The sequence below is a fragment of the Colius striatus genome, chromosome 20, assembly GCF_028858725.1.
Source record: "Colius striatus isolate bColStr4 chromosome 20, bColStr4.1.hap1, whole genome shotgun sequence".
NCBI classification, from domain to species: domain Eukaryota; kingdom Metazoa; phylum Chordata; class Aves; order Coliiformes; family Coliidae; genus Colius; species Colius striatus.
In genome coordinates this window covers 2,792,309-2,816,923 of record NC_084778.1, presented here as the reverse complement: position 1 = coordinate 2,816,923, position 24,615 = coordinate 2,792,309, and the positions used below count along the sequence as shown (strand labels likewise).

Sequence of the window (24,615 nt, the reverse complement as noted above, 5' to 3'; positions counted from 1 at the left end):
CCAGCGTGCCCCGAGCCGCCGGCGCTGTCGGTGCTGGGGAAGGCGCCTCCCTCGGGCCGGGCCCGGGGCAGCGGCGGGAGCGCGCCTGAGGGGAACCGCTCGCGCCAGAAGGCGGGAACGCCTCGCGCCCGCCGCCCCCGCGCTCGGCCGCGCCGCGCGCGCTGCTGACGTCATGACGCGCGCGTGGCGCCGTGACGCAGCCGTTGCCGCAGAAACGCTCCGCCCCTGCTCCCGCCGCCGCGGGCTGTTCCCTCCCCCCTTCCCCCCCCACAGCCCCCCTCACCCCGTCCCGGTGCGGCGCGGCCCGGCCGGCAGGCTCCTGTCACCTCCGGCGGGACAGGCCCAGGCGGGACGCTCGCGGCGGCGCCGCCGCCATGGTACTCATCAAGGAATAGTGAGTGCGGGGAGCTTTCCAGCCCCCTCCCGCGTCCCCTTCATCCCTTCGGCTGCGCTCCGCTTCCCTCCCTCAGCTGCCGGCGGCGTTCGCCCGGGCTTGGCGCGGTAACTGACGGGAGGGCGGTGGGGAGCGGCCCAGCCTTGCCCTGCACTGCGGCCGGTGGTGGGGAGGGGAGCGGTGTGTGAGGGCCGCGGCACCGGTGGGGGCTGGAGTGAAGGTCACGGCGGCGGCAGCGGGTGGGGGCGGCCCGGGAGCCGGCGGCTGCCGGCGGCACCTTCGGCTTGGGCAGCCGGTGGGCACCGGGCTCCCGCTCCCCGCCTCTGCGCAGCGCCGCTGCGGCTCTCCGGTGCCCGGCCGGGCGGCTTGGGGAGCCCTGCGGCGGCCGGCCCGCGTCGTGCTTCCCGTGGCCTTCGCCGTCTCCTTGTCCTCACCGCCGGGTACCCATTGGGGTGGTGGCGGGTGTTCCCCGTGGCCCCCGCCGCCGGGTCAGTGCGCGGTGGTTTCTGTGAGAAGCCGTGACACCATGGCCCTTCTTGTAACAGGGCTGAGCGGTGAGCCTGATTTTGACCCCCCTCCTCTCCTTCTGCCTTGTGATTTTTAACTAGAGACTCTAACAAGAGGGAATGTGCCACAAATAAGATAGCTCCAAAATATTTTTGTACGTGGAAACCTCACCTTGGAGATACTTGCTGTCCCTGAGGCTACTGCAGTTGTTTTGCCCCACGATGGGGAAGAATGGGTGGAAAACTGGCTAAAACAAGCTGGCTGATCTGTTGTGAGCATGTATAACTATTAGTCATGGCTCTTTTCGGCATCTTTTAGCTGCTTTATGTGTGCTAACGTGGTGTGTTCATTTGGACTGGTGTACTTTGACTAGGTGTCTTCCAGCTCTGCATACAACTGTACATATCTTTTTTTTCCCTAAGTTCTTAAGGTTAAGTGCATTCTTAAATATATTATATCCTTCTAAACTTCTTTTGACTGATGGAAGAGCCTTTTTCTCTTTTTTTCCTTCTTTTTCCCTTTCCCCTTATAGAAGATATCTGTGATCCCAAGGATAAAGTGGGTTTTTGGGTCTTCTAATAACCACATTTACCTTCATGATGGTGTCCTCTTTATAGCAATTACTTTACCGGATAATGGACTGTGGTGTGGATTTAAATGTTAAAACTATGCTGAGGGCTGTTCTGATCCTTGTAGTTGTCTTAAAACTTGATTAACTTTGTTTTCTTCTTTTTTCCCCCCCACCAACCCTTGCTATTTTTATCCAACAATAGGGATGTAGAAGAGCAGCAGCAGCAGGTCTTTGTAGCATAGAGACTGTCACACTCTGTAGTGTTAAACTGGATAGCAGAGGAACCTGGGCTAAGTGCTCAGTTTCAGGTGCATGAGAAGACAACTAACATCTGTTTCATTGGTATCTTCCTATTAACTTGGTTAATGTACTTTTATAGCACCTGTCTGGTTTATTTCTGTTCATATTCATGGATATTTTTCATGCTTCTGCTTGCAATCTCTTGCCTTGCACTGCAGTAAAACTTGCCAGTGAGCCAGGTGTCTTGTAAAGACAGGAACATATGTATTTTGATTTTTGGGGATTTCTGAGAGTATGAAAAGTTCATTTTGATGAACATGACTTCTGCAAGTCATTTTACTTGATGTTATCATTTATCTCAGCAAATCAACATGTCTCCCTGTCTTTCACACTGCCAGAAACAAGATGTGAAGTGTAAATGTTAAGACTAAAGGTTAAAAGACCAGAATTACTGAATTTGTTTCTTTTTAGAGGCTTCTATTTTTAGAAGGGTCACCAAACCTTTTAAGTCTTGTCATTAGCTGTATTGTTCTGTTTCTTTTCTTCCCTTCTTTGTGTCTTAATGAAGATATGTGTGGCTCAAAGGACAGTCAAGGTTGCTACTGTGCTTTAGAAATGAGCATTTATTTTTTTCCTTCTCAGGCTTCCCAACTAGCTTTTAACAGTTGCACATTCTGAGTTGTATCACTGTGTTGGTTCTGGTATAAAGCTTCCTTGATCTAGGTTGACCTGCTTCTGCAGGGAGATTGGATTAGACAATCTCTAAAGGTCCCTTCCAACCCTACCATTCTATGATTCTATGTTGTACGTGGAAGTTGCCCATTTTACATGTTATTTGAGGTGTTTTTTGACTAAATCTCATGTTCTAGGAAGCAGTTAAGACATACAGAAACAGCTTGTTTTGGTGTGAGCTGGATATCTGAGGTACTGTTGTTAGATTAGTCCTGATTGCCCCAACACTGAACACAGGTACCTTGCTGCCTACCTAGTGCAGCTGGTAGAAATATAGGTGAGCCACCACTGCACATCATCTGTGCAGATTATTCTTCCGCCTCTGTGACCCCTTTGTCACATCCTCCCTCTTAAACCAAAAGGGTATTATTATGTGCTTCACTGGTATTTTAGGAGACATTACAGAAATAGAGCAGTATAACAAAAACCTGATGTCACATCTTTTACTGCCAGACAATCTGTATCATCGTTTCTGTGCAGTGCCTTGTACTGATGGTTATGCAGTGGTAGCTTTAACGTTTTCATTTGATGTCCTATCAGTTTTTCAGACTTACTTTTCATTTCTACCTGTCCATGCTGCAGATAAGCTCTATGGGGTTTGTTACTTTGATTGTATCTTTTTAGTTCAGGGCTTGTAAATGCTGGTTGAGGTCTCCCTTGCTCTCCTTATTTTGATTTCAACTGCATAGGAAGACCTTGAAGAGAATCAGTGTAGAGACTCACTTCCCTTTCCTGTGAAGTGATGATAATGACACTGTCCTCTGCAGCTGTACTTCCCTTTGCTGTCATTTGAGGCAGATTTTAATCTAGGCGGGATGTTATGTGTTCATCATTTTCAGGCCTTTTATATAGCAGGCAACCACATTGTATAATTAGTTTCTCATCAGTTGATCAAGTTCTGTCCCAAAGTTAGGTGGCTTTGTTCCTGTAGCTGCTCCTGCAAAGCTTTTCCTCTGGATCCTCTTGAGTAGACTTCCCTCCTCCTTCTTTATCACTTGACTGCATGTAAGCGTCGTCCCCCGCATTCTTTGTTTGCTGGGCTATATGAATTGTAAACCATGCAACTTCTTTGTGTTTCTGTTTCTTTGTTCATGAACATTAAACTCTAATATTCAGATCTAGTGTCTTCCGGTCTCCTAGATGGAATTTCATTAGCTGACATTAGTCTTTTTATGCCAGATTTCCTGAAGAAAAACTCTTGAACTCCATTCCAAAGCCATTGTTTCCTCCCTGTTTCTTGAACTTCCACCTTTACTCCATCCTACCCTTCTTTTCATTCTTACTGCAGTTTTATCCAGTTAACTAATCTAATGCCATGGTCTACCTGTAGAAATCCACTTTCTTTTTTTTTAAGGAATACAGTACTGAATTGGCCCAAAGGTTCTCTTCCACCTTGCCTTTTAGGAGATACTTGCAGGAAGCTATCTAAATAGTGATTAGAATGATTGTTACTCAGTCTATCCTACCAGTATGTGGCATGTGGACTTCCATTAATTAATCAAATCCCATTTTAAAACTGCTTATATGCTTGTATTTGGCAAGGAATCCCATAACTTGCATATGAGTCATATAAAGAGGCACACCTGATCGGTCTTAAATTTGTTGCCTAATGATTTTTTTTCTTCCCTGAGTTGTTCTGTTGCTAGACATAGTCATAGTTCCTTCTCCATTCACTTTATCACACCATTCATGACTCTGTAATGCTCTACCATATCTTAACCCTTTAGCTGTTTTTAATTCCAAGCTAAAAACCTTGGTCCAACTGCTTTCTTCTCAGAAGCTTTTTCTCATTTCCAGCCATATTTTTGCCTTCCCTCGCTTGTTCTGTATCTTCTTTGAGACGAAGTGACCAGAACTCTGTGCAATGTTCAAGATGTTGATGTGTGAGAGATGATAGTGACATAACTGTGTGTGGATATATGTACAGTGCTCCAGTTTCTTGTGTTGTGTTTATTTTTGAACTGCCACTGAGCTGCTGTTTAGAGATGCTTTTCCATAGGGACACCAGGTAATTGTTAGTGATAGCTCATTTGAGGCTCTCTGCAGTACCTTCCAGCCACCATAAAGCATTGCTGCCATAAGTAATGTTGCATAATCTGTAAACTTTTACCCCTCTTACGGTTTGTTTTCATGGTATCTTGCTGGTACCGTTCCTCTAATGTAGAATAAACATGTATTTTCACCAGTACTGCTTTTTAAAAATCAGGTTATTGATATAGAAGACTTTATCCTGATGCTATTATATACTAATTTCTTTAAGACTAATTCCCAAAGGACTGTGGTAATTCTTCTACTGACAGTAGCCATGTCTATACAATATCTGTATTTGGTTCCTTGTTTCAACATCATCCTTACTGAAAGCAGAGGTCAAATACAAATGTAATTTTGGAGATAGATATAACATTTTTAAAGGCCTTAACATTCATGCACTTCTATCAGCTTGAAATTTAGTGTTATTTGTATCTTTTTTTCAAAAGAATCTGTGTGACTTTTGGCAGTTTTTGCTCTGTAGTTCAGTCAGTTCTAAGAGGCATTCAGGAAACCACAATGTGAAAAACCCCAAAGTGATTCATGTATAGAAATGGCAACACCCTCCTTTGCAGTCATCTCTTCCATGTAGTTCCTGATTTAATGTTGTTTCCTGCTGAAGAAGACACATAAGCAAATCCTGCTGTGGCTTGTGACTATTACAGATCTCTGCAAAATCGTTGAAGCACATAGCAACGCACTACAACAACTTGCTGAGAAATGAGATGTTGAAAGTGAAAGAAATAAGTGTTGAAAGGATGTAGTGAGAAGGAGGCTGGTAAGGTATCACCAGTAAGGGTCTGAGAATTATTCACTTTCAGTATAGGATTGGAATTTCTCTCTCTCATGTATTGATTCATGTTGAAGCTGTTACTCTTTATTCCCAAGTCTATTCAGTGTAAGCACTAGGAATGCTAGCACTAAGTGGATCTGGAATATGACAGGGAGAGGAGAGCTGAGTGGTCATTGCTTTGAGCAGTATGTCATGTAAGTTTTGCAGCTGCAGGGATATTTGTTAACTTCTGTTTCTGTGTTCCCTTTTAGCCGTGTTATCCTGCCTGTGTCCGTGGAGGAGGTGAGTTCTTTTCTTCTCGCTTCCTTTAGTTAGGACTGTAAATAAACCTGTGATCAAAGTGGTTCATATGAACAAAAACTGTCAGACTTGAGAAAAGGATATAGCTGAATTTAGGACCCCTGTGAGCTGTTACTCATGCACCATCATTTTAACCCAATAATGTTGGGTTTTTTGAAGCCTGAGGGCAGTGGTTATCTTTCCTATGAAGTACTTCTAGATTTATTGATTACAAATCTTGACTTGTCAGCCTGTTCTACACTGCAGTTTCCTTTTGATTAATGCTATTGTTCTTTTTTTTTTCTATTAACAAGAAGAGAAAGCTTTAGTACAAATTTAAATTACCCTTGAAAAACTATGTTTTGTTGAGACTCTTTTGTTTTACGCTCTTAGACAAAGACCGACAGTTTCTTCTGACTTGTGAGGCTGGTATAGCAAAAGAAAGATTGTGTCTGTTTTTCCTAGGACTCTTAAAGACTTGTCTTCTCTAGCTCTTACAGAAAGAAAACTTTCATTTTGTTCACATAAAGCTCTAACTGAGAGAAGAAATGTAGTTTAAAATGGATGCAGTGGTTTTGATCACCAAACTGGCTATGGAATAGCTGTGCAGGGTCTGTGGCTGATTCCCTGCTGTTTTCTCTGAGAGCTGCAGCTTGCTTGTCCTTCCTCCCTTCTGCACTCAACACCACTTGCAGAGAATCTGACCATAAAAACGTTTTTCAGATTTTCAATGCTCATTCTAGCAAGGCAGATGAGAAATGGAAATGACTAACTCTATAGCATTTCTGTAGGAGACTCCTTCTTCTGGATGTTGGGGTTTTTTCCCTTGTGATCCTTGGCTGTAAGCCTTCAGTTTGTGAGTTCTGACCAAGGGCTTGTCCTAACTCTTAGGGAGAGCTGTGATGATAACACTCCTGTTTTTTCTTTCCCCTGAATGTAGCAGCTACTGTGTCAGAGACAGCTGGATCATGGCAGCACTGTTTTTAGCATATCCCTTTTAAAACTGTCTGCAGTGGTGTATTCCTTGCAGCCATGAGACTGGCTAGTAAAAGAAAAGTAATGCCTAAGCCAAATTCCTTGTCCCTGGGGGTCACTCTGCTGTGGTAGGCATCATATGCTGACAGAAAGCCTAGACCTCTGCTTAGAGAGGGGTTTTAGGTCTATGTTCTATGTTGGTGTAATAATGAGGCCATTGATCCTCAAAGTCTGTCTGCTGCTTACTCCTGACCTGTAGCTTGTGTGCTTTCTGCATGAATCCGTTTCAAACGGTTTTCACAGAAGTTCAACTGAGGTATTAGAGTGTGTATATTTGGATCTTGTGTTGTGCCTGAGCTCTACTTGTGTGGGGAAGTCCTTGACAAAGAAAATACTAACGTGATAAGCTTTATCAAGTACAGAAAGGATGCAAACTCGCAAGGTAGAGAAAGCTATGGATAAATGGTAAGATATTCCAGAGCTCAATAAACAGAAGACCTTATCTTGAATGACAGGAGCCCTGCCTTGTTCTGATAGGCCGCCTAGGTATCAAGTCGTATAAAGAGAAAGTCAAAGCATCAGTATACAGCTTGTTTCACTGAGGGAGTTAGACTGGATGGAACCCAGCACAGGGTTTTTCTGAGTTCTCTGATACTAGGATTAACCTTCATCCAGTTAAAGTGAGTCTTTCACTATGCTCATTCAGTGCCAGACGTGTTTGAGCCTCATGTGTAGGCTGCCTGAGTGGGAAATTGAGGTTTTGGGTGGTATGTAAATCTTTTGGACTCTAGCAACCTCCTTGCCTAAGGATGTCCTGAGATTATCTGTTTCAGAAGCTGAACTCCTGTCCTCTGGATTGGAAGAGTTTCAGAAAGTTGAATAACATACTGAAAAGTCTATAAAATGAAGAGCAAATAAACATTGTTAGAAGAGAGGGAATGAAAATACTTTGGGTTGTGGATAGACCACCAACTTGATCATACTTAATTTCAAACTTGGGTATTGCCAGCATGTCCTCTGAGTGATTCCCCTTGTCAAGGTCTGGTGGTTCTCACATGGTAGGACAGGCCTCAGGAACCATTTCCCTAAGTGGAAAGAGTTCTAAAGGTCCCATAGGGTTGCATATATACTTATGTAGTATGGTGGTTATAAAGTTGTGCTTAAAGAGGAAAGGTTGTTTCCAGTATTGACTCAAAGGATGACTACTGCTTTGGGGCTGGGCATTGTTTCATCTTCTTCCTGTGTAGAAAGATGCTGACACATCTATGCATCACTTGGTCACTACACTGCTGTCTATACTACAAAACAGCTGTTAAAGCTGCTTTGCTTTCTAAGATTTCCTTGTGCACAAAACTCTTAAATAGGGCTCTGGAGACTCATCATGACTCTTGACTGCTCATTAAGCCTCTGTGGCTTGCAAGTGGACTTCTGACTTCACTTCAATATGGGCAATTTTTACTTGAAAGATTTAAGAATTCATGCCTTCTGTATGCAAATTGTTGCCAAAAGTCTGATGCCAACACATAAAATCGTCATTAAATTAATTAAGATTTTGAGGCACTGTAATAGAGCTGAAGGAGCCTTCTGTGTCACTCTGTGGTATGCCAGGGATTCTATGTCAGGTCTCCTCACCCCTAGCAAATGGACAATAGTCCATTAAACAGTAAGGAATTCATAGAAAAGCCAGTGATCAGGAAGGTTCTGGGGAGATGTTACTTAAAGAGGTCAGGGCTGAATAGTTACTTGGTAACTGTGAAGATAGGAACAAAACAGTGGAAGAGAAGCCCTGGTGATGACTAAAACTTGAAGGCTGGGATGTAGGAGTTAGACTGTAGCAGACTCGTTAGCTGGGAAACTCTGCCAAAATGTGGTCCTGCCTGAGTGCAGGCTGCAAGCTGTGTTGTTTTATACCTTGTCACACTGCAGGGAGCAAAAAAGGAAAACCTTGTTGTATCCTGGGTGCTAACTTTACTCTTGTGCTCTGACCAGCATCACATTGCACAGTGAGGCATGGACCCAAGTGGTTGTGTGGGTGTCTTGCCAGCTGCCACTTTGAAATGCTGGTATGGATTAGAGCTGTGTGTACACATTCTGTGCTGCCTCTTTGTTCCTCTCACATGGGAAGGAGCTTGCCAAACACAAAAGACTCTTATTTATTTATTAATTGAGCTCAAAGCCGCTTTCAGGGAAATAACTGTCCTTGAAGATGGCCACGTTGACATCATGCCTTCTGAAAGAAATTTGGTGTAATGAAGATATGCTGCCAGCTGTATATGAGGTCTTGTGACACAGATCAAGAGAGATGACTCCTTGCAGAAGAGTTGAGATTTTTTTGAAGCTCTCAGGTCTACAAGGATAGGTCTATCTGACACTTGGGGCTTCATGGAGCCAGCATCTGGTTTTCTGTTAACTTTTGCAGGCAGATGCTGTGGGATTTGTTCATTAGGACAGTTTTATTTGAGCTTTTTCCTCTTCTATCAATGCGATTAAAGGATCAGAAATAACAGGGAAGATTAAGTGGTGAAGATGCCAAACCAAAGGGCTTATCCTCTTAGTGTCTGAACTTTGACCCATGTTTTTAAAAGGAAGAAGGAATGAATGAGAGACTGTTACTGAGAGGAATTAGTTTGTGCCTCTGGAGACCTGTCCTGAAAGTTGCTGCAAAGCTATCCAGTCCTCCCCTATAATATTGTAGTTGCCTAGCTCATGATAAGTTCTCTATGAGTGTACACATGGCTCTTACTCTATTAAATCAACTTGCTTCTAAGATTTCACAACAGTCGTGTTTTGCTCTTCTGGAGGGAGATGAGCATTCTGCTTTGTGTGGGTCACGTGTAGGGAGTCATAAGGAAAGCAATGTACCATAAGAAATGTCAGAAGGCAGAGAGTTGTACTGCAGCCCACAATCCAAACTGAAACCTAATCTGCTGGTGACACTGCAGGAACTGTCCAGCCAAGTGAGAGCTGCTTGTATAACCTGGGTCAGAACCTTCTGGAGACATCCAGCAGAGCTGTTCTGCTCAGCTTGAAAGTGGTCTGTAGGTTGCTTTTCTTACAGGTTACTGGTTGGCTATTTGTTCTGTTTTGTTTTCAGGAATAGTCTGAACAGGTAGTTGGGCTGACTTGATATACCTATGTGCTGAACTCCAGATGGTATAGAACACTTGTTTCAATCCCTCTGGTTTGCTTTTTGCCCTGGCCCAGATTAATTGAGGCCAGGACATCTAGCCTTATTACTTTGGCTTACCATCTACTACTGTTTCAACAGGAATAAATATTTTCTTGGTGTTTTTTAGCACCAGATGGTACACAACACTATAGAGCTTGGGGACTGTTTTTAATTTGGATGCCCTGACAACAAAATTGAGCCACTGTAGAAATCTCCCTTCATTGCACTGCATTCTGCAGTTCTTCCCTTCCCTCCTATCCCACACTTTAGCAAAACACTTCATGTGAAGGTCTTTGGTACTTTTCTGGATAAAGTACTGTAGGCTTATTAATTTAGGACTGGCAGTGCATCATTTTCCAGTGACCTGAACAACTGGGACAGCTGTGTGCCAAAACAGTGAAAACCAGTAGATTTTGCTACAGTATGCCTGAGGTCATCTGTGTTTTCCTTAAATGTTGTCCTGATGCTCTTTTGATCTGTTTTGGCTTGGAGCCTGAGATTTAATGGTTAAAGGTAACCTATTGGCAGTGCTTTTTCTTAACTACTGCTCAGGCTTTCTGTATCAAAATGTAATTAAATGAACTGCTTATCTGGACACACAAGTGGATGGCATTTTTTTTCTGCCTTTTCTCCACATAATAAATTCCTCCTTGGCAGCTTCTGGTAAAGTTATTACTTGTGCTAAGCTAGAGCTATCACAATAACATGTCTTTAACTTCTTCAGTATCAAGTGGGACAGCTGTATTCTGTGGCAGAAGCCAGTAAAAATGAAACTGGTGGAGGTGAAGGAGTGGAGGTCCTGGTGAATGAACCCTATGAAAGAGATGGAGAGCGTGGGCAGTACACACACAAGATCTACCACTTACAGAGGTAGGTGAAATATTTTATTCCCAGAGTTGGGCAAGGTTCCTGAGGCAAGAGGAAGTGCAGGAAGATGCAGTGACTGTAAATCACAGATTATGTAAAGGCTGAAAGACATGGAGGAGAGATGTAAGAGCAGCTGGCACATGCTACAGCTGGAAGCTGGAGTGTGCTGTGCACCCTCTTTGCTGCCCTAAGGGTCTTGAACTCCACCATTCGTGGTCACTGGCAGCCAAGGCTGTCCTCAAGCTTCACATCCCCCACAAGCCCCTCCTTGTTGCTGAGAATAAGGTCCAGCATAGCAGCTTCCCTTGTTGGCTTCTCTGTACTTGGAGAAGGAAGTTATTATCAATACATTTCAGGAACCTCCTTTCATTATGTAAAGAAGGTTTAGATGAACCTGTGCAATTCAGCAGTCCCATCGTAGTAGAGGTGAGGAGAACTCCAACAATTCTATCACTGTGCTCATGTCCAAGTCTTCAACTGTCTGCATTTCAGCAGATGTTCTGCTTGTCTCAGTCTCTGTGCTGTAGCTCTCCTTGCATGTAGTTCTTATCAGTGCCATTCTTTCTGTTTCCAAATTCTGCAGCAAAGTGCCAACATTTGTGAGAATGCTGGCCCCTGAAGGTGCTCTGAATATACATGAAAAAGCCTGGAATGCCTATCCCTACTGCAGAACTGGTGAGTGCATGGGGAAGGATTGTGGATTGCTGACTTTTTGGTTTCTTGGGGGTGGGAAAGCATAAGGAAGGAGACAACCAGTAGGCAAGTGATTTCAGCTCTTGAACCTTCAATTTCTATTCTCAAAGCCTTTTTTTTTTTTTTGTGGTCAGGAAAAGCAAAAAGTAATGCTATGAAATTGAAATACATGCCCTTGTCTGATGTGCTGCTAGTGAATGACAGTGGAAGAGAACAGACCAAGAAACAAATGTTAATCCTACTAAAGGAACAAATGTGTGACACTAGTGAGATGAATATATGAGGGATGGTTTTATGGACTCAAGCTCAGCTTAGCCTGCTGGGGAAAAAAATGGAAGATGCAAGAGGAGAAGAGGAAGATCTTAGTTGCCTCTTGCTTAGTGCAGTTTGATGGGAACAAGTGTTATGCAATGGGTATTTGCACAGTTGTAGGATCCAAGGTTAGTGAAGGTTGAACAGATTGCATCTGGGTTGGGGGCTTGGTGCAGATGCCCTAATGTCACCAAGAAGTGTAAAATTAATCCATCTGTAAAGTCTGGGCGAGGCTCTGGAAGCTGTGCAAAGTGGTGAAGTAATGTCCATCTCATTTTCTAGAGAAGTGGTTAGTATCTTATTTATTCACTGAAGTTATCAGCCACAATTTTTAACCACTACTGTTTTTCTGGTCTCTGTTGCTGTAGGAACAGTAAATTTCACTTTGCCTCCAAACTTATGTAGTATTTCTGTCTGTGTTTTCTGCTGTTTGTATCTCTGAAGGATACATTTTCTTCTGTTTGGTAGTGGTACTGTTGCTATGGCAACTATAAACTTAAAAATGCCAACTGTTCTTGAAACTCAATATTAAATATTTTTCAACAATTTACTGAAGAGAATTGAAAAGGAAACCTTCCAAAAGGAGAAAGCTTTGCAGGGGGGAAGATAATGCTACTTCAGTACCTGAAATTACATGCAGGAGCTTGCTGGAATGGATATTTCCAGTACAAAATTCAGATAACTGTCATCATCAACTGCAGAATAAGTTTTAATATGTCCCATGATTCAAGAGACTGAAACAAAGTGATTTGCAAACTATCTTTCTCATTTTTAGGCAATTTTCTGGCAATATATTACCTACATTAACTAGCAAATGTCTAGTTTACAATTCCATGTTAAGTACACTGAACTGGTTTAAAGGCAAACAGTTCTTTCATTAATTCTTTAAATTGTGGAAACAGATCTGACTAAGCTGACCCCAGTAGGTTTTGTTAGATGTGATCTTTAGCTATATCCTTCACCTCTTTTCTTCCCCACTAATTTATGAAACAAAGGTATGGAGTTAGCTGCTTATCCTTCACTTACACCTTGTTAAATTCTCCTGGAGTGGAAAAAAATGTGTTACTAATATCAAACAAAGGCTTTCCAAAACAGTAGAAGACACTTCAGATGTTGGTCTGGTAGAAGTGATAACAGAACAGTCACAAATAAAAAGCCTTCAATTGTAATAGATACCAACATAATATGAGTTAGGAAGGGCTTTGTTACGAGGGTAGGAGCAGAAGGCAGTTTTTATGCGGAGGCTGCTAAATCTGTTTAGAGAATCTGCCAGCCTGACGTGGATCAAACGCTCAGAGAAGTTGTGGAAACCTTCACTTGCTGGTGTTGGGCAGGAGGGGAGAGCCCATCTAGGTGGTGTAGGCTGGCTTGTGCAATATCCTTTTACTTTAGGATGCAGTTGGGTATTTCTGTTGTGTGTGAGAAGGTTTGGATGGCCTTGTGTGAATCTTCATGCAAGGTAAAATGCCACATTGTCTTAGAGCAAGTGGCAGGGCTTTCAGCCCTCTCACTTGAGTCTGAAATTTAAGAGCCAAGGCCACAGTAAGAACTCAATCTGGTTTGAATGTGTAGGAGTTAAGTGGTACTTCTGCCTGTTCTTGCCTGTACCAAGGTGATAGCAGCATGCTGCTCTCTGGAGAACATCAGCATTACACAGGGCTTTTAAAATTGGAATAAAGCAGTACTTTTAGTTAATTGTGCCTCGTGGTGGTTTTTTTAATTATAAGAAATCATCCTCTTCCATTTCCTTGTATCTCCCCTGAAAAACTCAATTATTACTTTCATAAGCATATTATATACTGTTATCAAAGAAATACTGGAGCTAGAGGGAACTTAAATGCCTGGTTTATAACTTTCTGCAGTTCTGCACATTTGTGCTGTAATGTGCTGGGTTTGTGTACTTTGAATGGAAGCTTGCTTTGTTCCTTTGAGACTATAACTGTAAGTGAGATTGTCGTTGTATGCATTTGCAACTAACACAGTAAAAATAAAAAGGGAGGATGCCTGATGGTTCTAACTGTGAGCTGGTGCCAAGGTTCTTTTCTGCAGTCTGGCTTAAATATTAATGTTGCTTAAATGTTTTTAGAAAAGCAATTTGGTGTGTGTTCCACTCTCCTGAGTGTCAGCACGGCCTGTGGCGAAATGTCAAGAAACTGAGAAGTTAAAACTACAGCTGAAATGTGTAGGAGTTGCTGCTGTAGTGCCTCAAGTGCAAGCCCTAATTGGTAGCAAGCTGAGGATTTAAGTTTTAATGGACATTCCTAAGGAGATTAATTTGTTTGCTTTACAAATGAGGAGTCTTCCTCACAGAGAAGAAATCAGGAAGGTGAAGGAAGCTGTTTTAAGGCAGCTGCACAGTCACGGTGCATAGTCCCAGGAAGGTGGGAAGGCTCTGGTTGGTATTTTGTTTGGACTAACATGAAAAAAAATCCCCTCTGCTTCTTGCAGAAATAATTAAATGTTCTTTGAGATGGAGTTCAGCCTTTTAAAAATGAGCCTCAGCTCTGCTTACTGTTCTCTCTCTCCATCCCAACATGTCAGTCTAAATAACTAGCCTGTAAAAGCAATTTTCAACTTGTTAGGGGTTTACAACTGTCCAAGTCCCAGCAGTAGGCAACTGAGGTGGCTGGATATGCATGATAGGTGATATGGGCTGGTACTGCTTAGAGGATGTTGGGTTGGAAACTCACAAATTATGATTCTATCTTGAGAACAGAATTACTTCTTAGGAAAGCCCTCACGTTAAACCTCAGAACGAGCTGGCAAAGTTCAGCTCCAGCTTCAGACATAATTTCTTTTGAGTTGAATTGCTAACAGGCTGATAGCTCAGGTAGAACAGATGCTGACTGTTACAGGATCTTTAATTGCTTTTCTGTGTTGAATAATTGAGCCTTACTAGCCAGGGAGTTTAGTTACCATGAGCAGTAGAGATGCAGAGGGTCTGGTTACTGCGTGCAGGAGTGATGAGGTCTGCACTGGCCTGAAATCCAGCATGTGTTTGCTTCAGAGCTAAGGAGAGGTTTCTTATCTGCAAGCTGAGAAAGGATTGGTAAAATGCTGTCAGCTGAACATACTTATTCCATCTTCTCATCCAGCTGGCTGGAGGCCAGAGAACAGAAGTGGCAGTACATAATTAATGGCTGCTCCTCTGGGTTTCTCCAAGTCTGAGAATTTCCAGAGGAGAAGGGGATGACATTAGCTGTTTTTTATCAATTTCTAGGGTTTTTTTCCTCAGTAGTATCAGCAGCCCCCTGGGAAGCCAAAGCTATGCCTGTTTTGCTGATGGTGGGAGGAGGGCAATGGTTGCTGTACATGCTTTTTTTGCTAAAGTACCATATCTCTGTCTTTTCATGTGCTGATTTCTTGGACCAGTTATTACAGTAAGTACTGTTTTTACTGATGATCTATGGAAGACTGTATGATGCCTGCAATGAAGTGTTCTGGGTATAGGATCCTGATCTATGGGCACTTTCACTTTTATCATTGCAAGATCATGTAGATTAAACCCTCTTCCCAACTGTGGCATATCCACAAACACTTGGTAACTGGAGACAGATCTTTCTTTACTGCAGCAATGCTCAGCTTTATACATGGGAATGTCTTTTAATCAGTTTATGTAGGCAACAGTAAAGTTATCTCATACCATTATGTCCCATCGAGTAATCTGTCTTCTGAATTTGATATTTCCATTTTACGTGCTGAGTGTTTCACTGCCTTGTGCTTTTGTTTCTGTTCCCTTGAGGGAGGATAGGGTTACCCTTGGAAGTCCTTTTCTACTCTCAGTAATAATGAGAAATGGAAAGTTTTTTGCTTACTTGGCAGATCTGGGTATCTTGCACCTCCCCTTTCCAGTGTCGAAAGCTCTCAGCGCATCACTTTAATGTTACTGTCCATTTGGAGAGTTGCATCCATGTATGTACTCAGTGCTAGATCAATAATCTCTTTGAAAAGACAATTTCTGACTAGGTAACTTATGTTAACCCTGCTAAAGTTCAAATAGAGATATTGTCCTTTAAAGAAAAATCTATTTATTAACTCCAAATGTTTCACTAAAACAATGGAACTTCTGGGTTTCTTTCAGTGAACACTTGTGGTTTATTTCATCTTATGTATTCAGTGATCAAACAATGTGCTAAAGGCAATGATATGTTTACAGATCATTCTGAAGCTCCCTAAGTCAACCCCCAAACCAGTTATAATTCTTTGAATTGACTTTCCTAATGCTTATCTAGCTAATAAGAAGACAAGTTATATATCCAAAGAATAACAAGAAGCTTTATTTTGGTGACAGAATGAGTATATGAAGGATGACTTCCTGATCAAAATTGAAACCTGGCATAAATCAGATCTTGGAACACAAGAGAATGTAAGTACTTGTGCCATGTATTTTGTTCATCTCTTTAATGTCACAGTGCTGCTTTCTGTGCTAGATTAAGATAATTGCTGTGAGGGGCTGTCTGTTTGCTCTGTTCTTGGATTTGAAATGCTTACCACAGTAGTGAGACAGAGACTCCCTCCTGTTGGCTTTTTATATATATGGAATAAAATCATCCCCAAACACTTGTTCTGTGTGAGCACCTTTGCTTTCTTAGAAGGTCTCATCTTTTGTGTTTACCATGGTGTCCTCTCTGTATGTGGAAGGAGAACGCTGGATGTCTGTATCTCCATTGGGGTTTTTCATACCTTACAATGGGAGTGCTCTGTAGATAAATCAGTTACATTGGTCTTGTACTTTCACTGCAGGTTCATAAACTGGAGCCAGATGTATGGAAGAATGTAGAAGCTATTTATATAGACATTGCTGATCGGAGTCAAGTACTTCCCAAGGTATGGTAGGTGGGTAAGAGCTCCCCAGTGTGGGAGGCCTTGTGCTAAAAGAGTGATAATGTACAAACTGTGTTCCCAGGGATGGTCATGGGTAACAGAACAAATGAGAGGATGGAAAGAGAGGAAGGGCATTCCTTAAAAATGTTTAAGCAAGCTAGAGGAAGAAATCTTTTTAAAAGTGATGTCAGGAAGGGCTATAAAATAGGTTTCTTGGCCTTACAGTGCATGTAACAGAGTAAATATGTAGTTCTACAGCAGTTCAGCTGATTATAGTGCTTGAAGAGCTAGAAATGGCACTGCCCTTCCCATACAGGACCTTTTTAAAACTATCTCCTTTTAGAAACTGATCCATGCCTTCACAAGTGTGTCTTGAAATCCTGTATCCAATACATTGTTCTAAGAATCACTGCAGTTACTGTAAGAAACTGTCCTGTGGTGCACTGGAATAAAACGTAGCTGTATGAAAATGAAATGTTGTTTTGAGTTTCCACACTTGGTATGTCTGATACCATTCAAATATGGCTGATTTACCTGCTCTTAAATTTGGCTTTGGTTATTAAACCAGAACTAGTACTTAGTGTAGCTTTTCTTACCAACAAAGATGAATTGGTAGAACATGAGGAGCATCTGATAGATTAGGCAGATACTAAGCTGCATCTGCAAATGCAAACTACTCTGAATTAAATGCTGTCAGAGAGCAAGGAGAGTTCAGCTGGAGCAGAATAGTCCCAGAGAGGATGCTACCAACTGGTCACTTTTAGCAGTAAACTGATGATGATTTGAGTTTGTTTTCAAATTAATTGAGGGTAGGAAAAGGGTGCACACCTCAGTCTTAATCCAAGGTGCAGGAGGGGAATGCTGCAAATAATTTCCTGTGCAAGAGGGGGCATAACTGATGCCTCTGTTTTTGGTGATTATTTGAGTTTGACTGTACTTCTAGTGTGTGATATGTGAGCATGGCAGTGATACGGTGCTGTGAAAAACAGTGGATACCATAGCTGATACCATACCATAACTGTTTTCTGCAGCAGCTAGCTCCCAAAGAAGGAGGAGTTAGGAAACCTTTCCTGAGGGTTTACAGATCTTCTGATAGTCTTACCCCATAGGTCTAGGACAGTGACAGTGAACAGCTGGGTAACAGTCAGCTAATTTCTGTTTAATCTTGTGTGTCTGTCCAATAGGATTACAAGGCAGAAGAAGATCCAGCAAAATTCAAATCTGTCAAGACTGGACGTGGACCTCTGGGTCCCAACTGGAAGGTGTGTACTGAATGAGTTCAGGAGCTGGAGCACCTTGCATGACTGAAGTACAAGTCACTCTTGGAGCCAAAGAGATAGTTCTAGATAGATCAGTAAAACATTGGATTCACTTCTGTAGAGAGAAATGCAGAACTCAGCTGGTGACCTGTTCTGAAGTTAAAGGAAATGGATGGCTTTGATACAAATAGAGGGAGTTCCAAGAAATTGCCAGAGCTGTCTGGTCATCAGCCCAAGGGTTCACCCAATAGAATTCAAGGATGAAATAGCTGAGTTCTGAGGAGCAGTGTTTAACCTTTCACTTAAATCCCTGAAATCTGAAGATTCTAGAAGTGCAAATATGGTAACAGTCTTTAAAAGGAGGCTGAGGTTGATATGATTCACTTGGAAACAGTGGATCTGGCTCCTGTAAAAGAAGGTAGGAAAGTCTACCTTACATTTGACTCGAGTCCTGATGTGAATCTCTTCGTGTCTTTGCAGAAGGACCTGGGGAAACAGACAGAGTGTCCATACATGTGTGCTTACAAACTGGTAACAGTCAAGTTCAAGTGGTGGGGTCTGCAAAATAAAGTTGAGAACTTTATACAGAAGGTAAGTGACTCTCATGGGGAGAGATGTGGAAATGAGGCCTGTTTCATCTCCCATCCGCTTTAGCACCTCATCTGCTTCTAATAGGGTATCCTCTCTGGAGATATTAGCTTAAACAGCAGTCATGTCACCTCAGGCAATACAGTTGAGGCTTCTGCCTGATATGCTGCAATTAGTTAAAGCTGGATTCAATTTGCTGCTAATCCAAGGTCAGGGCTGTCTGATTGTTCTGTGAATTGGCTATTGAACCATTTTTACTCTAGTGCATGATAGTAAACTGTCTGTTTTACCTTGTTTAATAGATCAATCTGAACTGTCATTTGGTGGTTGATTTGTGAGTGATGAGGTGCTGCATGTACATTAAGGTTATTTTGGTCAGGGGAGATAGCTACAGTTTCAGTTTTCTGATCCTAATCAGTTGAAGATCTTTGTAGCAGGTCCTGGAGCTCTAGTCATGTGCAGATGGTGGGAAACTATTAACTTAAAGCATGGGTAATTGGTTATCTTGAGAAGAACATTTTGTGGGGCAGAGTTCATAATCCATGAACTCCATCAGGATGCTAGATTTGGGAATCAGTATCTGCAATCTGCCAGGCAGTGCCATGTTCATAAAATGCCTGTGACTTCAGCTCATGGAGACTTCTCAGTGTTTAATATTGACAAACTACAGTTCTGCTTCTGCAGAAGCAATTCTCCAGTGATATCATCTAAAGAGAACTCTTAAGGGGGAATGACTGTGCTGCTGCAGGATTTCAAATACCTGTAACAAAAGCTCTGAACAAAGCAGAGTCTTGAATCATTTTCTTTTGATGAATGTCTCTTCAGCTACAAAATTGTGTCAAAGCAGTCGAGCTGCTTTGGATGAGAGCGAGTTATCAGGTGTGAAGCCATAATTGGTAAAACTGAAGTGTCCTTCCTTAATGAGAACTTTCCAAGAGTCATTCTGTACCCCTGTCTAATATGCTGATTTTGTCTAGCTTATCTCCTATGAAATGGAAGTAAATTGCTCCTAACTTGAAGCAGCTTGTGCACATTAGTTACCTCTGCTGAGAGGTCTATAGCTGTGAAAAACAAGTTTAGGCTTTTTTTTAGGTTACTGCAAAAGAATAAAACAAGATAGGTGCGTGTCAACCCTTTACACTTGATCACTTCCAGTTTTTAGCCAAGGATTATTTTACTTTTATTCTGTTTCTCCTGTTTTTCTGCACCCTCAGGCTGACTCTGGTGCTCTAAGTAAACCCAGCCTGAAGTACTTTATTCAGTCAGAACAATACTGTCAAATCAAAGGAAATTACTAAAGCATTGACTAATTCTTTTAGTGCACTGCAAGCCTACTGTCTAGGCTTGCAAAAAAACCCCCAAAGGCATTTCTCTGGGGATTCAAGGCTCTAGATATTCTGTTAAAAGAATAAAAATGAGCTAGCTCCAGTTTCCAATTGTGGCAGCTTTGAACGGTGGGCGAGGGAGCTGGTTCTTCAGTATACACGTCTCTGAAGGTTGTTACGATCTGGTTAGACCCATATTAATTGCTGTATGAGTAAGCTTGCTTGTGTGCTTCATCCCTCCTCCTTTTGCAGCAAGAAAAGCGTCTCTTCACAAACTTCCATCGGCAGCTCTTTTGCTGGCTTGATAAGTGGGTTGATCTGACTATGGAGGACATTCGTAGGATGGAGGAGGAGACCAAGAGACAGCTGGATGAGGTCAGTGGAAAAGCAGGGCAGGTGTGGGTTGTGTGAGAAACTGTTTCTATCCAGTACAGCAGAGAGAGGAAAGACTGCTGCATTGTCATAGCATAGTGTGTATTGTCCTCTTGCTATTTAGGTCATGCTGCTTGTGGTTTGAGTGATTGCCTATGACTCTGTTGTGCTGGCTTCTCCTTCTAATCATTATGGAGTTCTTCTGTTTGTTGTTGAGCCAATAAATGTATTGAACCACAGGTAATGAGGATATGAGTGGCAATGATTCATTTACTGTTTTAATACCTTCTATTAGCTTTTATCCAAAGCTGACTGGTCATTTTTGTCCTCATTAGTTTCCAAAAACCAGTTCAGAAAAGGATTTTAATCTCTTAAGTATATAAGCAGGTAGTGGGGCTACATAACAGGGTTCTTACTAGGAGAAAGATGAATTTAGTAATAATGAATACATTGTTCTGTAGTTTGTGTCCTGCACTGCACCCTTCTCTTTGATACTTCATGATGGTTTTGTGTACACTGCACTTTGGATAATGGTTCCAGATCCCTGCAGTCCTGTAGCTTAACCAAAAATGGTGCCTTGCATGTGCATGGTCACAGACAGTGATTTAGAATGCTTGGGTATAGTCGATGTCTTATGTAAAGGAGGTAACTTCATATGTTCCATACCAGTAAACTTTGAGATAACATCATGTGAGAAGGAGTACTTGAATAGTGTTTCTTTTTTCAGATGAGAGAAAAAGATCCAGTGAAAGGAATGTCGGCTGCAGATGACTAATGTGACTTCTTCCTTGTGCACCGTAGGTATCAAGAGAGTTGGACAATACTCTGTACTGCTCTGTGTTTAGGAGAAAAAAACCCCACATTTGTGTAAGAAATGATCCTGTTCATAGCTTCTGGCAGGCAAATCTGCAGTATTGTTTGTTTCTATAGCAAACCTGTTTCACTGATGGGTTGAAGAGGGAGTTTACTGCATTGTTTCACAACTGTCCTAAAGAAACATTTGAGTGAAAAATGTACAAAAAGAAGTGTTAGAGCATTTTGTAGACTTCTATTCGTATTTCTGTAACACATGTGTTACTTTCCATGACTTGCAGAGAAAGTTTTGTCAGTCCCAAAAGAATAAGTTGGACCTGCAAATACTTGGAACACGGTGGGAGATGGAAAAGTCCTTGCAAATATGCTTGGAATGTATTTCTCACATTGTCTGTTAACAGTATTTACTAATGGGACAAGACCTGGAGCAACACTTGCACCTTGCAGGAGAAAGCAGCAATGACAATTGTAAAGCTTTTGACATGTTTTTCACCTGTTTCACTAGGAGTTTGCTAACTCAGCTGGGGAGACACTGTCACACTGGAGAGCACATATGATTTGGCCAGATCTCTAGGCTGTGTTGTAGACAGCAGGCTGGATGGGAATGTTAAGTTGTGCAATCAATTTGGTGATTTTTTTTGTTATTAGAACTTGAACAAAAATGTGATATAGTATTAGGGAAGTAAGAATCACAGAATCTGAAGGGTTGGAAGGGACCTTGAAAGCTCATCCAGTCCAACCCCCCTGCCAGAGCAGGGCCTCTTAGAGTAGTTCACACAGGAACTCATCCAGGTGGGTTTGGAACGTCTCCAGAGAAGAAGGTAAGGAGAGAGAGATTGTCCAGTTGTTTAAATGACAGTTTCTGTTTGTCATCTTCAGGCTATGTTGGAAGTTCTGCTCTAGGTTAGTGCTGAAACGTAAGGATGCAGTGGTGCTCTGTCAGTCTGCACTGCTGACAGTGTGTCTCATGTTTTGCTTTCCAAAGGTTCAGTCTGACACTTCTTTTGGCACGTTGCTTTTTGCAAAGTGGTTCTGAAACGTTTTTCCCCCTTATCTCTTTATTTTAGTTTGCAAGACAGTCGTCAGGAAGGCCCAGGGAATCCACACTCTTGCCTGACGGACCATCTCTGGATCAAGCCTTCCTCTATCCAACCGGCAGGCGATTTTAAACCTCCCATAGCTAATTCTAGATGCCCTTTAATATTGTGAGCAAATAGACCGTCTGGTACTAAGCACTCCAACGTTAGCACGTGTACAAAGGAGGCAGCTCCTCGGACACGTGTGACTTAGAGATCGCTGTATTTACGACTCCTCCCTCCATTTTTTTTTTCACTGTGTTCAGACCAATTTCCATGTGGACTCTGTTTGATTTCCAAGTGACATTTTTAGCTAAAATAGTCTTGTGATGTGGTGACTTAGATTTATTTTGTTTTTTCCTTTTTCTAAGTGGGATAAACTGCCGCCTTCGTTCCTGCCCAGTCCTTCACCATTCTTTCAGTGTCTATTTAAAGAGGGAAATAGTCAGTATTTTTAGAGTGCAAAACTATTCCACAAAATGCTATGCTCCTGTTCCCAGTGTTAAGAAATTTAATGGCATGTAATCTGAATACATAATCAGGAATAGCCAGATATAGTTCTTGGTCTGCGATGAATTGTGATGCGTGGCTTCTGCACGGCATTACTTTGTGTTCTGTCTTAGCACACGTGAAAGAAAGACTGCACAGAAACTGCATTCAGCCTCCCCATGCTGGAGCCTTCAGCACATAGCTGTTGAGTTTCAGTGTGGTGGTACGTGGTCCCTTTGGCCCATGTAGCTATGTTGTCTTTGAGCTGCCTGTGTCAGTCTTACAAAATCATTATGAAAGGTTGCTCTACGTATGTTGCAACTTCCTCCTTTATTTACTAAGGGTTCCCATAACTTACAAAGCTAAAATTATTTTGACTAATAATAATAATAATGTGATTCTCCCTGGAGAAACTGAGATGTAGCAGAAGCTGGTGTACAAGTAAAGTCTTGGTATCTGGTTCCAGCCAGGTGCCTGGTTTGGTGGTTCTGCTCAGCAATAATATTCTTCCCATTGCAAGACTGACTAAAACATCTCCTTTTGTGCTATAAAAAAGCAACTTGTAAAGACCTGCAGTTGTTTTCTAAGGTATCTGTCAGTTATTATAAATCAAAAAGGATACTCTTAAACAATGTAAAGAGCTCTGGTTTATTTAATGGACTCAAATACTTACTGTAACTATCTTTATGTTGATACCAGCTTTAGACAATCAAATCAGCAGAACAGAATCAAAGAAATGCTGCTTTATTAAATATAGATGAGAAAAAAACACCTATTTCTTTGTTTACACCTAAGGCCTAATGCTTGGGGGTTTTGGCCCTATGTTTGTTTTGGTTTGGTTTTGTGAGGTTTTTTTCCCAGTAGTAATCACTTTGACTTCTTCCACTCACTTCTGTGTTTGGCAGCACTAACAGGAAATACTGAATGCCACACACAGTTGTGGGTCTCTTACACTTCTGAGGAATCATCTTGGCATTCTGTGATCCATCCGATTCCGTCAGCCCCTCACGTTCCTGCAAGCAGATCCTGACATGCTGTGATCTGAGCCGTGTGCAGTGCGAGGGAAGACGAGGCATGCTGTGAAGGGAGAGGATGGCATTTGCTTTCTGGAGAGGGGGCAGTTTATCCCTTTATGTTTAGTTTGTTATTTTGCCTTACTCATGTCTAAGTGCAATAAGCTCTGAATTGTACCAGTAACTCTGGCAGGCTCTTCTCAGTGACCTCAGATGGTTTTGCGGGGCGGGGGTGGGGCTTGAGGGATTTTTAGCAATCTCACCAGGCAGAAGTGAAACAAATTTGTTGTAAAATAGGTGAAGAAACTGAATTTTAATCTGTGAGGCTATTTGGGACCAGAATGTTTCATGGCATCTTCTGTAGCTGTTCAAGAAGTATTCTAGGAGCGTAGGCCCCAGTTCCAGTTCCTTCAGTTTGAAGTATTTTTAACTGAGAATTTATGCACTGACTTCTGTTTGTGTTTGTCAGTTTCGTGTTGAGGGATTCTTACACTTGAGGACAACCTGACAATACACATAGCACACTTGTTCTTTCGGTTTGTGTTATCCAAGAGGCTTTCTATCCGATGACACTAATCGCTGTGGAAGCAGATTGTAACATTCCACCGTGCAATCCTTTTTTGATCCTCTGATTTCAGAGTAAGAGCTTTTACATAAAGCTTTCCTGATTAGTGGAAAAACTGGGGAAAAAACTGCAGGAACTCCAGTCTGAATACTTCCCCCACCTCTCCCTGCCTCTTGCTTGTTTTCCTTCCAGTTTAATCCCAAGTGAAAGCATCCCTCAGCCTTGGGATAGACAAATCCTAGAGAGACCTTTCAGCCTCGATGCTTGGTTCCTGCTAGTGAGCACACAGTGAAGATGGCACAGTATTTACCGTTGTATCTTTCATTGGCTTTGGCAAGAACCCCCTGACCTGCCAGCTGGGTTGTCACTGTGCTGTTTGTCTGTCCTGGGGCTACAGTTGTGCTGTGAGCCTCTCACCCATCCGTGCCGAGTGGGTTGGAGGGTCCAGAGGCAGATCCCTTGCCCCAGCTTGGGTCTGGCTGGTTCGCTGATGGGGCTGCTTGCCCCTGCCCCGCTGCACCTCTCTGGGTTCATCCCTGCTGGGCCCCCCCGATGCGTTCTGATGAGTTCATCGTGCTCTTTCCTTTGGCAACACACACTTTGTAGAATGGGTTAGATTATCTTGTCGTTTCTTTACATGTGAGTTTGTGCCTTTTTTGTCTCCTCAATCTTCCAATACAGGCATATTGGAAATGAAATCTAATAAAATACTAGACAGAGCTCTCCGCCTC

At 42.4% G+C, this 24,615-nt stretch overlaps 1 protein-coding gene across 1 annotated transcript; it reads left to right on the top strand.

Annotated features, from left to right (window-relative positions):
• Window positions 1-270: 270 nt before the first annotated feature.
• Window positions 271-24,603, top strand: PITPNA (phosphatidylinositol transfer protein alpha). Its single transcript, XM_062012445.1, has 12 exons — window positions 271-394; window positions 5,517-5,547; window positions 10,413-10,558; window positions 11,139-11,230; window positions 14,933-14,940; window positions 15,852-15,926; window positions 16,304-16,387; window positions 17,569-17,646; window positions 18,124-18,234; window positions 19,809-19,931; window positions 20,656-20,725; window positions 21,809-24,603. The coding sequence occupies exons 1-11, from the start codon at window positions 375-377 to the stop codon at window positions 20,701-20,703; spliced, it is 816 nt and encodes a 271-aa protein (XP_061868429.1). The 5' UTR covers window positions 271-374; the 3' UTR covers window positions 20,704-20,725; window positions 21,809-24,603.
• Window positions 24,604-24,615: the final 12 nt, after the last annotated feature.

What these genes read in the sequence shown, in the direction of transcription:
- PITPNA (XM_062012445.1), top strand. Translation starts at nt 375, where the DNA reads ATGGTACTCATCAAGGAATA. An exon ending in ATGGTACTCATCAAGGAATA is followed by an intron (nt 395 to 5,516) that starts GTGAGTGCGGGG and finishes GTTCCCTTTTAG; the next exon opens with CCGTGTTATCCTGCCTGTGT. An exon ending in ATCTTGGAACACAAGAGAAT is followed by an intron (nt 15,927 to 16,303) that starts GTAAGTACTTGT and finishes CTTTCACTGCAG; the next exon opens with GTTCATAAACTGGAGCCAGA.